At 41.0% G+C, this 13074-nt stretch overlaps 2 protein-coding genes across 2 annotated transcripts in view; both read left to right on the plus strand.

The window, feature by feature from the left end:
• dip2c (disco interacting protein 2 homolog C) overlaps positions 1-13074 on the plus strand; it is a 209864-nt gene that overhangs the window by 108058 nt on the left and 88732 nt on the right. The window contains exons 2-3 of the mRNA XM_022761752.1: positions 2610-2681; positions 12686-12796. Of these exons, the coding sequence (XP_022617473.1) occupies positions 2610-2681; positions 12686-12796 (183 nt within the window). The remainder of the gene's footprint in view (positions 1-2609; positions 2682-12685; positions 12797-13074) is intronic.
• On the plus strand, positions 6150-7806 carry LOC111233867 (E3 ubiquitin/ISG15 ligase TRIM25-like). Its single transcript, XM_022761768.1, has one exon. The coding sequence runs from the start codon at positions 6150-6152 to the stop codon at positions 7803-7805; it is 1656 nt and encodes a 551-aa protein (XP_022617489.1). The 3' UTR covers position 7806.

Below are 13074 nucleotides of genomic sequence, written 5' to 3' on the forward strand. Positions count from 1 at the left end.
TTATCCTCCATATATTGGCTCCTGACCGGCTGATTTGCTGCCTGTCTCACTGAGTGACTGTTTGACTGGCAGGCTGACTGACTGCCTGTCTCAGTGGGTGAGATTGGATGGAGATTGCTAACACTGAACTGTTACAGTACCTAACTGAATCAGCTCTCTGACTGACACTTTCATTTCTCTCTGACTCTTCTTTCCGGATAATCCCAATTAAGTCAAGATGGTTGGTCACTGTGTGTGTGTGTGTGTGTGTGTTTGTGTGTGTGTGTGTGTGTCTCACAGCAACAAGTCGGTATCTCCCTCTCTCTGTCCCATGTGTCTCCACTTCCCTCAAAGTCTCTTTTTTTGTCTTTTCAAACTGAAGCTTTTGCCAGTTTCTCTTTCTCTCTGCAGGGAACTTAGATCCCCTACCAGAGATGCTAATTATTGCCATGTGCCTCATCTTCACGCTACTGGAGACACAATCTCACACACACACACACACACACACATACACATTGCTGACATTGTCACCGATGACGTCTGTGCCCACAGTTGGTTTCTTGATCCGAGCCAGTTAGTCACATGTTTGTGTGTTTAAGAAGGATTTGTCAAGTCAGCCGCGCAAACAGCTTTTTCCATGTTCGACAAATCCGCTGCAGATTTAGCGTCACTCTGGTCCGTTTCACGCACCTTCCACAGCTCGAGTCAGGCGACGCTCTTCACTCTGATTTTCTCTGAATTGATCTTTTACTTCATCCTCGACTCATAGAAATCCGTGAATTCTTCATCAGTCGTCATCTTCACAAAAACTGACTGTGTGAGAACTCACATTTAGGCTGCATGATATTTACTATTAAGATTTGGGCATTTAAGTGGTTTGCTTTTATTCTGTCATAGAACAATATACACATGGGGCACCAGAGTGGTCCGATTATAGACGAATACACAAAACTGAAGCGCAGTTCCCCCATAACAAGTGCAGCGTGGAACATGGACATTCAAATAAAATGAAATGAAATGCTGTGATTAAATTGTAACGTGAGCAAAGTGTTTATGCATGATAAGGAAGCATGGCTGTGTTTGACACAAGTGTAGGAGGTGGACAAAATAATTGTATAATAATAATAATAATAATTATTATTATTATTAAATAATTATCATGTTTAAAAGGCATCAAAGAGCGAAGAAAGTCAATTTATTCATCATCATCATTTTTAAAAAAAGTTTTCCTCTTCCTGTTTCTTGTCCTCGCTCCCCTCCCTCCCTCCCTCCCTCCCTCCTCCTCTCAGGCTGAATCCAAATGTCCAGACTTAACCAAGATACTGAGGCTCTTATATTTTTAACCACCAACACGAGACAGACATAAATCAATGAAACACAAGTATGATGAGATGAGACTAGCATTGTAATATTGTAGGAATATGTTGTTTCCTCACCTTCTTTGTCCTCCTTTGTTTCTTGCCTCCTCCTCCTCCTCCTCCTCAGTAAGACGGGAAAACAAACAGTTCCAGAGTGTTTCCATCTAATACACTCATGTTTATTAAAGCTTGTTCCCCATTGACTGCCCCCCACCCCTATCCAACCCCCCACCCCCCGCTCAATCCCTCCAATCTCATTACCAGTTTGACAGACAGGTATTGATTGTTAATCTGCACAGACAAACCCATCACTGCCACTCAACACATTACAAACTGCATTACCCACGTCCCCCCGCTGTCTGCCTGTCCTCTGCTTTCACACTCAACCCTTCATTACTTTTTAACATTTTTTTCTCTGTTCATTCGCTGTCAAAGAAAATGTCTCTGGTGCTTCTGTAGGCATTTAAAACTCCAATTCCCATGATGCCTCTCTCCTTTGCTTTCTGCTTCTAAAATTGCTGCATTATGTCACCCAGGAAGTATCTGTCAGGGACTTGTAGTCTTTGTTTTCTATCACGTGGAGTATGAGATGGGTGGGGTTAGACACATTCAGATCCCATCTCTCTCTCTCTCCTCTCAAAACTTTCTTTGGAAATGAACTCCACCCGCCTGGTGTTCCCCGGGGGTTAAAACGCAACGCCAACAATCATTTATAAAAGAGCTATTGGATTCAGATGTGCTTTGTGCTGCGTGGAAATCTGCTGATGTCACCTCATGTATAGCCTTGATTTATCACTTCCCTCGGGGAGATCGGTCAGCAAGTTTTGAGGTGGTTCGTCACGCCGTGAATGGTGAATTAAGTGCACCTGCAAAACTTTGAGCTTCACACTTACGCACACACACACACACACACTGCACCATCTGGTCTTGGTTGAGTGGAAAGAATGACGAAGCAGAATGTGATAAGTCAAACAGCTTTCTCCTTCTCCCTGTGTTGTGTTGTATTGGACTGCGGCTTTCAGCGGCATACGCACAATTCAGTTAGGCCGGGGTGATATCTCCATACAGTCCAGCCCGTATATCACGATATTATCAATATTATCGATATTATTGTTGTATTTTATGCTTTTTATTTTAGTGATACATAATTATATTATTGTATTTAATGTTACATGTGTTGTTTAATAATATATAGTTATAAAAAATAGATAAATAAATATAAAATAAAATGTGGAAAGTTAATGTGGCTTTCTCTCTGTCTTTCTGTGGCAGGTGATATCACACAGAAGGGCTATGAGAAGAAGCGATCCAAGCTGATTGGAGCCTATTTCCCTCAAGCACCAGGTAAAACTGACTTTTCTGCACTTTCATTAAATGCCAGCTCCTGAAGCACTGAGCTGACGTGTGTAATCACAGCACCTTTTAGAAATATACAAAATTATAGCAAATAAATGAGAAGAAAGCTTTCTGGTTTTACCTACATATATGAAATATCACTTCTTGTGATAGATATGATCAAGATAAGATCAAGGCAAACAGATGATGTGAAAACGTTGCAAATTAAAACAACAACATGCAAACAATAGATAGAGTGAGAAAAGAATTATATGCACATTAAAGGTTTAAAAACTTAAAAGACTCTTTTTACTCTTTTTACTCTTTTACTATTTTGGCATATTACACACTATTATTTCTGTCGTAACATTGACCAGGACGACTGTTCTTGTTGTTCGACTGCTCACACTTAAAAAGCACTGAAAAGTAACTTATGTTTGGTGATGATGATCGACATGGATGAGGTGCTGACCTTCTTACAACAAAGCAGCAACAAGTTTTCCACCGTGAATCTGTCGAAGTCTATTCTCTCAGTTTCGACTGTTTGTCCTCTTCTGAACGGGACTATTTTACACTCTGACATGTCTGTCTTTGAAGGAGTGAAAGAGTGGACTTAAGGTGGTTTTTTGTACATGAAATCCAACTCTTTCTTTTTTCCTCTTTGGTTGAGGGCATTATTTCTTTTCTTCCCGTGGACACTTTGTCCAAGATATTTAACACACAGTGAAAAGACTTTTTGACTTTGCCAAAAGGCCAAAGTTATGAACAATTTGGAAATGAAACTGCTGGTTTTACACAGAGAGAAATATGAAGCAGGTACTGTTGTGGTCTTAGGAGGGCTGCAGGGTTTGAAACTGCAATGTTACAAGAAAACCCAGTTATTTAATCAGATGTTTTTCTCCTCCGTACTCTCAATATGCCCTGTCAGGGTTTGGTTTTCTTCCTAAAGCATTCTGATCCTTGCACATTTAATAAATCCTCACCAGCTGAGTAGTTTTTGGTAATACAACACAGATGGATGTGATTCAGTCCAACCGCAAATGATCTAAAAGTCCATTTTACAGTAAGACTTGTTGAGGGGAGCGGGCAACACACCGCATCTGACTGACTGACTGCTGAGGATGGGACTGGAGCGCCACTGGAGAGCAGCAGACACACTGGCACTGCCAAAGCTGTTACTGGAACATACTGGTGTGTGTGTGCGTGTGTGTGTGTGTGTGTGTGTGTGTGTGTGTGTGTGTATGTGTATGCATGTGTGTGCGTCCTCTTAGGGTGGGGGAATGTCAGGAAGTGCATTATGGGAAGGAATGAGGGGTGTGGGATGAAGAAAATGTGTGGTATTCACATCTAAGCCCGGTGGGGGGTCGTCCCCAATTCGCTATGGGGGACCGGATGACACACACACCCTGCAATGCACACACACACTGAGCTGTAACATCCTCACCCAACAGTTCTTATTCGTTTCTCAGTCCTGCAAATCAATTTTTTATTCCCATGCACCCGTAACACACATTTGTGCACTTAAATGCACACAATACCCCCCTTTTTCTCATTTTCAGACCCCCTTACACTTACAACACAATACTCCCTTTCTCCCTGTCAAACACACACACGCACACCCACCGGTGACACATTCCCTTCCCTGTGATATGATTTAGCTCTAAGACCTGTTAATCTGCTCTGCTCAGTGCACAGTCAGGCTGATATAGTTTGATTAAATCATTTACAGTGTTCAGTGGAGTGGATTTCCCTCAGTTACTCAGATTTACACGGTTTCACATTAAAGATGAGGCTTAGTTTACTCAGAAAGAAATTTGATATCATGAGATCCAGCACGCTGTCCTCTCAACATCAGCCAAAAAGGAAGTGAAAATACTTGAAAGTAAACTAGATAACGTACAGTTTTTAGTCATAGACAAGAAGAACTTAGGTTTAGCGATGATAAAGTCACCCATAGATTTTGTAGGAAGGTTTTAAAAACCTTTGGGTTTTGACTTTTTACTTTTCCAATAAAGTATGCAATAAAATGCACAAAGCATATAAAACAATTGCTAAAACTCACCACAGACACTTACATTACGCAAAATTTAGTACATCAAGCCATCATCATCTAAGCCAATCATCGAGGGCTGAAACAACATCACCATCGTCATCCACCAATTTTTATCATTGGCATCTAGTAATTTGATTGCAGGAGAGATGAAATAATTTCTCACCCTGTTAGACCTGGGCATTAGTGATGTAAAGTCAATCCACACATCTTCACAGGCACTTCCCCCACCTTATCTTTGTAGGTCCTTATGGTTGGCTTGACCAGAGGGGGTATAATCCCTCCATCATGGTTTGGTTCTGCCCTAGAGTCTCTACTTGTTGGATGTGTCCACAATACCTCGTCAGGGAGGTGTCCAGGGGTTTTCTTGATCCCCATTGATCCATTAAACTTGAAGGAGGAACAACTCTATTCTGATCTGCCCATGGGTATCTGAAATACTGATGCTGTCTCCAAGGATGGGTTTAGACACCTCCTGAAGCAAACAAACTTTGTCACTCTAACATATGGATAATGCGCCATCTTCATCTTACCCTTGCTTTGGCATGAGACAATCAAATCTGAAACAGAATTGTTGGAAAAGTGCAACCTCCCTGGAGTCCAACACCGAGACCATGGGTGACTAATTACCAAGAAATGTGGACATGAGCTTTTGTTCCATTTATACAAGGACCAGTAGACCTCATATTCTGACAGTTTACCCAACAGAACACACAGAGTGTTACCCCCTTTTCAGACACCTGACATGCCTTTGGTCTGTTCAACCCACGTTCAACCCATTCATTTGAGACAGCCATCATCCTGCTTCTCACTGTCAGCAGAGACTTCAGTTTGCAGTGTGATTCCCAAATATCAGTGGCATTTAATTCATTTCCATTCCCTATAGCAATGACGCAAAGCAAAGTTAATCATTTCCCAATCCACAACCACTCAGGAGAAAAGTGTCTTAATGGAGTTCTCTGGCATAGTCTTCTCCATACAGGGTATGTTGGTTGGATTCACGTGTTCTTCCAGTTCCAAGAGTAGTTGTACTGCTGAGAACATAGATACAACATTCCCTGTGGTTATGGCATTTGCCACTGACTTGCTGATCCTTACTCTGATATTAACCACACCGAACCACAAACTAATTGTGTCTAACCCATAACCTAAAAATAGCTTTTTTTTGGTACACACCTCCATTTAACCATCTGATGCAGTATGATTCATTTTCTATAATCATCATACCATTGTTCTGACTATTACCATAATGCCGCAAACCTGTTTGATCAGACTTTACTCAAACCGAGTACAACCTTCCTCTTCAGAGCCACTCCTCATTCTGGAATGAAGCAAAGCCTGCAAAGCCCTCCCCTTCTCATATGTTCGAATAAAGTCAAGCTCCCACAGTCATTTATCACTTTGTAATCAGACAAAAATAAAGTAAAATGGCACAAGGGATTCAACTTGATCGAGCAAATTTCTGCTGCTTAATCTGTCTGGATCTACTGAATGATCCAGTGACTGTTCCTTGTGGTCACAGCTACTGCATGACCTGCATCAAGGACCACTTTGATGAACAGAATCATAGGGGGATGTTCAACTGTCCTCACTGTAGGCAGACCTTCATACCGAGGCCTGCCCTGGTAAAAAATCCCATGATAGCATGTGTAGTGGAGGAGCTGAAGAAGACTGGACTCCAAGCTGCTCCTGCTGATCACTGCTATGCTGGACCTGAAGATGTGGCCTGTGATTTCTGCACTGGGAGAAAACTGAAAGCTGTCAAATCCTGTTTGATGTGTCTGGTCTCTTACTGTGAGCAACACCTCCAACCTCATCTTCAATTCACATTTGAAAAACACAAGCTGGTGGAGCCCTCCAAGAAGCTCCAGGAGAACATCTGCTCTCGTCATGATGAGGTGATGAAGATGTTCTGCCGCCCTGATCAGCAGTGTATCTGTTATCTCTGCTCTGTGGATGAACATAAAGGACACGACACAGTCTCAGCTGCAGCAGAAAGGACTGAGTGGCAGAGAGAGCTCCAGCTGAGGCGACAACAAATCCAGCAGAGAATCCAGGACAGAGACAAAGATGTGAAGGTGCTTCAACAGGAGTTGGAGGCTATCAATGGCTCTGCTGATAAAGCAGTGGAGGACAGTGAGAAGATCTTCACTGAGCTGATCCGTCTCATGGAGAAAAGAAGCTCTGATGTGAAGCAGCAGATCAGATCCCAGCAGGAAACTGAAGTGAGTCGAGTCAAAGAGCTTCAGGAGAAGCTGGAGCAGGAGATCACTGAGCTGAAGAGGAAAGACGCTGAGCTGAAGCAGCTCTCACACACAGAGGATCACAACCAGTTTCTACACAACTACCCCTCACTGTCACGACTCAGTGAATCTACAGACTCATCCAGCATCAATATCCGTCCTCTGAGCTACTTTGAGGGTGTGACAGCAGCTGTGTCACAGCTCAGAGATAAACTACAGGACATTCTGAGAGACACATGGACAAACATCTCACCGAGAGTGGATATTTACCAGTCCCAACCAGAGCCCAGGACCAGAGCTGAATTCTTAAAACATGCATGTGAAATTACACTGGATCCAAACACAGCAAATACACATCTGTCAATATCGAAGGGAAAAAGAGAGGTAGCATACATGAGAGAAGAACAGAAATATTTTCTTCATCCAGAAAGGTTTGCATATTCCTGGCAGGTCCTGAGTAGAGAGAGTCTAACTGGATGTTGCTACTGGGAGGTGGAGAGGAGTGGGAGAGGAGTTTTAGTAGCAGTCGCATACAAGAATATCAGCAGAGCAGGGGAATTCAGTGAATGTGTCTTTGGACAAAATGACAAGTCTTGGGCATTAGATTGTTTCAAAAATAGCTATGAATTCAGGCATAGCAACATAAAAACTCCGATCAAAGGCACGTTGTCCTCGAGAGTAGGAGTGTACCTGGATCACAGTGCAGGTGTTCTGTCCTTCTACAGCGTCTCTGAAACCATGACTCTCCTCCACAGAGTCCAGACCACATTCACTCAGCCTCTCTATGCTGGACTTTGGGTTTCAGAAGGAGCCACAGCTGAGGTTTGTAAGCTCAAATAGACAGGAGTTATTGAAGATCCCTTTGGGTATGAGGCGTTTTTTTGCTTTGGTCTCCTGTCAGTCAAAGAATAGGCAGTATTGTGAAAAATTTATGAAGACAGAAACCTTCGTTACTATGTATGAAAACTAAACCATGTAAGAAAAAGTGCTTTGGAAATTTATGATGTAGCTATTGATAGAGCTCCCACCACTCCCAATACTGGGGAGGTAAATAGTATGATATTTATGATATTTTATGAATTTTCTGTATTTCTTTGGTCTGTAAAACCTTATACCACGTGGTAACTAGTCACCACAACCCCTCAAAACAGTGAAGGGTAAGGGACATACTTCCGTTTGAAATAGTGATATAAATATATTATGTTTCACCAACAGATAACTCCTATCCTAACCTTCTTTGTTACCTCCCCGCTGTTTCAGGGGTGACACTACATGAGTAACACTTTATTTTGTGGGTCTGCTCTGAATAATTTTCAAGGTGTTTCCTGAAAGAGAATGATGAAACGTGGTCCTCATTATAGGAAATTCCTTGAAATTACAAGCTCCATTTTATTCACTTGTTGCTGACCTGCTGTGGCCTGACTAAAATACTCGCTGGCACAAGCAGTAAATAGGAGTTAATTAATTGGCAATGGCGCTGTTCCACTTGAACTTTGTTTCTGTTTTAGTACCAAATGAAAGACGCATTTCCAGGGAATAGTTTGAAACCCAGTTTGGACCCATATGTCATCCACACTCAGACTAACCTGAATAACTCACTGACTTTTGAGTCCAACTTTATGGAATTTGTGAGCGTTGTTTTGTTAGTTGAATATCCGCATTTTCTGGTTTGATTGTCATTGGCAGTGCACATCAGAATCTGACACGGTGATTGAATATTTATCGAGTTGGAATAAACACTCATGACTTATCACTCTTCTCTAACAGGAAAAGCAAATGAAATATGTGTAACATCTATGTCATTACAAGAATGTTGCTGCCCACATTTAAGGCTGTATCCTGTCAGTAATGACAAACAAACGTGTCTGGTGACAGTTCTAAATGTATAACAAACATAATCTGGTGGTAATAGAAACGACTGTTGGTAGGTGTTGACCTTGGTTTTGTCCAATAAGGATGTTTTGTGAGTAGTCTTAACAAATATGCCCATTTGGCCTAGTTTTTCAACAAATCCTCCTTCATGGAAGTTATAAGGTTCAGTTTTTGTTAAAACTGTTTTAGAGAGGTGTTGATTCAGCTTTGTGAGGCTGCAGTTTGTGCTGCTATTGAACTGTATTGCATTAAACAGAGAGTTGCTTTGGCCATTTAGCCTAACCCTCATTCAATCAACGCACAAAGGGAGGATTTATTACTGTATTACACTGCATTGAGTGTACAAAGTGCACTGAGTGTACCCAAGAAACTGACAACTGAGTGTATATCGGAAGCTAATTGTGGCGCAGTTCATTTGTAATGAGAAGGGCAAAATGGACAAAAGCCAAGTTTATGTCATAAAACACTAAAAACATAAAACATCCATGTTTGGTGAAACAGGAGTGTTGGCATTTTCATCAATATTTGGGCAATGAAAAGGTGGTTTCACAAAGGTGAGGTGTTCATCTGTCCGACCCTGCAAATTTTATGGAGTAAGTAAAACATAATTATGACTACACTCTCACTTGGCAGCCACCTTCCCACATTAAATTTTCCATTATGTTTTTAGCCGACTTTCCACATTTCTGACAAACGAGGTTAAGTTCCAAACTAATACTGCCCTGATCTTTGGGTGACCACCAGAGAAACTCAACTGTTTATTGGCATATTCTTTCAAATAATACTTTATTCAGCCAAAGTTCTTGTATGTACACTTGAAATGAAAAATATGGTTCACATTATTCAAAGTAAGATATTGATAAAAGAATTGTTTTGGTTCCAGAGTTCAGATGTTCCATCGGCACACCTGTCTAATGAATGAGTTAGTCGTCAGTCCAAGTGCTGTAATATTCACAACTCTTGTTTGTTTGTAGTAAGAGGGGCTAGGACTACATCCTGGTTTGAAGCGAATCCCACTGGTGTAACCCAAATGAGATCAACCACTCTCTTAACATTCTTCAGCATTTATGTACATTCCCTCTGAGAACACTGCTACACAGTCCATCTCATATTCAGAACAGGCTGAGAGTCATGTAGCGTGATTTTTTTTTTTAATGATTAATTCAGACCTTTGTTAGCTTTCCTTCACTGCCTTTGATCTGGAAACTACACTACTGTCAGGGTTTTAGCGGTAAGTAAGACCCAAATGCAGCCAGCGCATGGGAGACGGTGCAGGAAGGTTTATTATCCAAAATCCAGACGTGAACGTGACATGACCAGACATGAACAAACGTGAAGACAACAGACAAACCGACACAGACAAAGGGGAGCACAAGGACTTTATAGACAAGGGAGGCAAGGTTGATTGAACACAGGTGAAACACATTAGGGCGGGGCAGACAATCACCACACAAGACCAAGACAGGAAGCAAAAACACTGAGACACACAAGGAAACCTTATTACAAAATAAAACATGAAGTGAGAAAGTCCAAAACAAAACTAACACAAGGTGTCTGCCATATCAGACCATGACAACTACAAACCTTCAGTTATACACCAAGAACAGCCGAGAGTCTGTAAAGTAAAAAAATAAATCAACTTTAGTGTTTCATGTTTCTAAGATATTTACACTGTTGGGAACACTTTTACAGAATTGAAAGAAAGATCTTCCATTACTCATCATGCAAATGTCAACTGTTATTTCCCTTCATACACATTTAGATACATAGATGACTTTATTAATCCCCAGAGGGAAATTAAACTGTCATTGCAGCTGAATTAAAATACAATAAAATACAAAGAAATACAAAAGACAAAAATACACAGAAACTCCACAAGTACACAGTGGAAAAATTGATATAGATAAATAAATAAGTATATGTACCAATGTGCAGGAGTGTTTAGATTAATTTATTACATCTATCTGATCTATAAATTGAATGTATCATTAACCTCTTTGTTTGGATGAATGTAATATGAAAATATGAGCACATGCTTTTATATCTTGGACTGTATATTACATTTATATATGTTAGATTACTTATTTGCAATATCCTTTTTTCTTATGTATACATTCTATTTAGCATTTTGTATATATCCTTTGTGTTCTAGTCCAGTGCCGTATCCTATGGTTGATCATTTTGTACTTTTAAAGTATTTTTTTCTCTTATTTGTTTTTTTTTTGCCATCACAGTACAGTAGCTTCTTATTTATGTCAAACATGGCATCCAGTCTAAACCAAGCAAGTGGTGGCAGTGCAGCAAAACACTTGGGATCTTACAATCTGTGGATGTCACTTTGCAGGGTAGTTGAGGTGCTGTTGGTGGGTCTCATGGGTGTCGTCTTCATCCGCCTCACTTATTTATTGGACTTAGCGTCTCTCTATTGGCAGCGGTTGATAGAAAAGGAATGAATGAGAGGCCCGCATTGATTTCCTTTAAGGCTTCACTGTGTTCCTGTGTGTGAGTCTGTGCCGTGTTTGAAGTGTCTGTCGTTGAGAATACAAGATGGACAGAGTGTAACTGGGGAATGAAGATAATGTTGGATGATTTATTTATTGAATGTCACCTACTTCCTTGTGTAGATATGTATTTATTATAAGTTATATATGTATGTATATATATGTTGCTACTTCCTTGTGAATTCCCATCAGTTGCCATGTTACAAACCTCACCCACCCAATAAAGAGTATGAATCGAGTGTGCTGGTATGAACTGAAACTAAATAAAGGGAAAGGAGAGAGAAGAGTGAGTCAGGAGGGGGGGAGGGGGATGATCCATCCATCCAGACTCCCGAGAGGAAAACACAGAGGCGAGGTATTTCCCACTCCTCTCATATATTCCTCCACCGGCTGGTAGTCGTTATATGGTCGGCTAATCAACTTTTAGCTTTTCTCCCGAGCAGCAGCAGCAGCAGTGATACTCCGAGCCACGCTGAGAGCTCTAATGAAGACATACGAGGCTGGATGTGTGAAGCTGAGATGGATGCTCATAGATCAGCAGCTCTGGAGTGGTCGTAGCTGTCAGTAACAGGGTGGTTATTATCATCAGACTTATTGATTGGAGTGTAGGGAGGTTTTTTTTTTTTGTGTTGTTCTCTGTGAGTCTGTGTGTGTCTCAGTAGCTGTATCTCTATCTCTCTTCTTTTCTTCCATCTATGTGAATATCTGGGATCTGGGTGGTGACCCCTGTGCTTACAGGGATAAATAAAGTTGAACTGGGAAATTTTCAAAAGAATTTTGTACTTTGAATTTAACTTTATGTTAACAGGTATCATTTTGATTCGTATGAGCTTTATTATTTGTTACACTGTAAAACAAATAAACAAACAAACAACAACTGAAAAATCTGTTTTTTTCAGAATTTCCCTGAAGGAAGAGAACTTTCTTGAAGGAAGTGTGATTTCCTACACAGGGTGTGTTTGCATGTGTCTTGGCTGGTTTGTGGTGACTCTGTTTGGTACATGTTCCAGATTTTTTGCTGAGTCATTTTTGTTTACAATTAGGCACCATGAGGAATATGCTGAATTAGCTAATAGCAGTTCCTCTTTGTAGTGCACCCATGGCTGTATGGCCAACTATCAGTGCGTTACTTTGATACTGATGAAAACTTAAAATCGTGATGATTTCCAAGTTCTGGAGTCATGAGGAGCATCTTTTTTATGATTGACATACAAGTATGTATATATTAAAAAAAATTACAAAATACACAAGGAAATGTTAGAAAATACAAAAGGACGAAGCTTGTAGGGTTCTAGCTTTTAGACTGGAAATGAATTCAGGCTACAATCTGAACCCTTTCTGTTTCAGGAATGGATCCGTCCATGGGCCAGGAGAGGAGAACACCCGTCACCCCGTCCTCGTCCTCCCGCTACCACCGCCGGCGGTCCTCTGGCTCCAGAGACGAACGCTACAGATCAGGTAAGACGCAGTGTTGACACCGCTTCACTTTTCATCTCCCGCCGTCACAACACCTCTGTGGGACATTTTGTCTTTTTGTGGGTGCATCTGCGTCTTAAACTTCCATCTCACACAGACCAGATGAAATAGATTTTGAACTGCATCAACATAGAGCAGAGGTGACCTCACCTACTGGCATCGAAATATTTGCTAATCACGGTGTTAATTATCTTCATTAATCATCTCATTAGCATAGTGGGTTTTGTCTGACATCTTAAGCAGCACATGATAGAGTTTTT

This window comes from Seriola dumerili, unplaced genomic scaffold (assembly GCF_002260705.1).
Source record: "Seriola dumerili isolate Sdu_G_001 unplaced genomic scaffold, Sdu_1.0 BDQW01000432.1, whole genome shotgun sequence".
In the NCBI taxonomy this organism is placed as follows: Eukaryota; Metazoa; Chordata; class Actinopteri; order Carangiformes; family Carangidae; genus Seriola; species Seriola dumerili.

Excerpts from the sequence above, each read along its gene's own strand:
- LOC111233867 (XM_022761768.1), top strand. The coding sequence starts at position 6,150 with ATGGCACAAGGGATTCAACTTGATCGAGCAAATTTCTGCTGCTTAATC.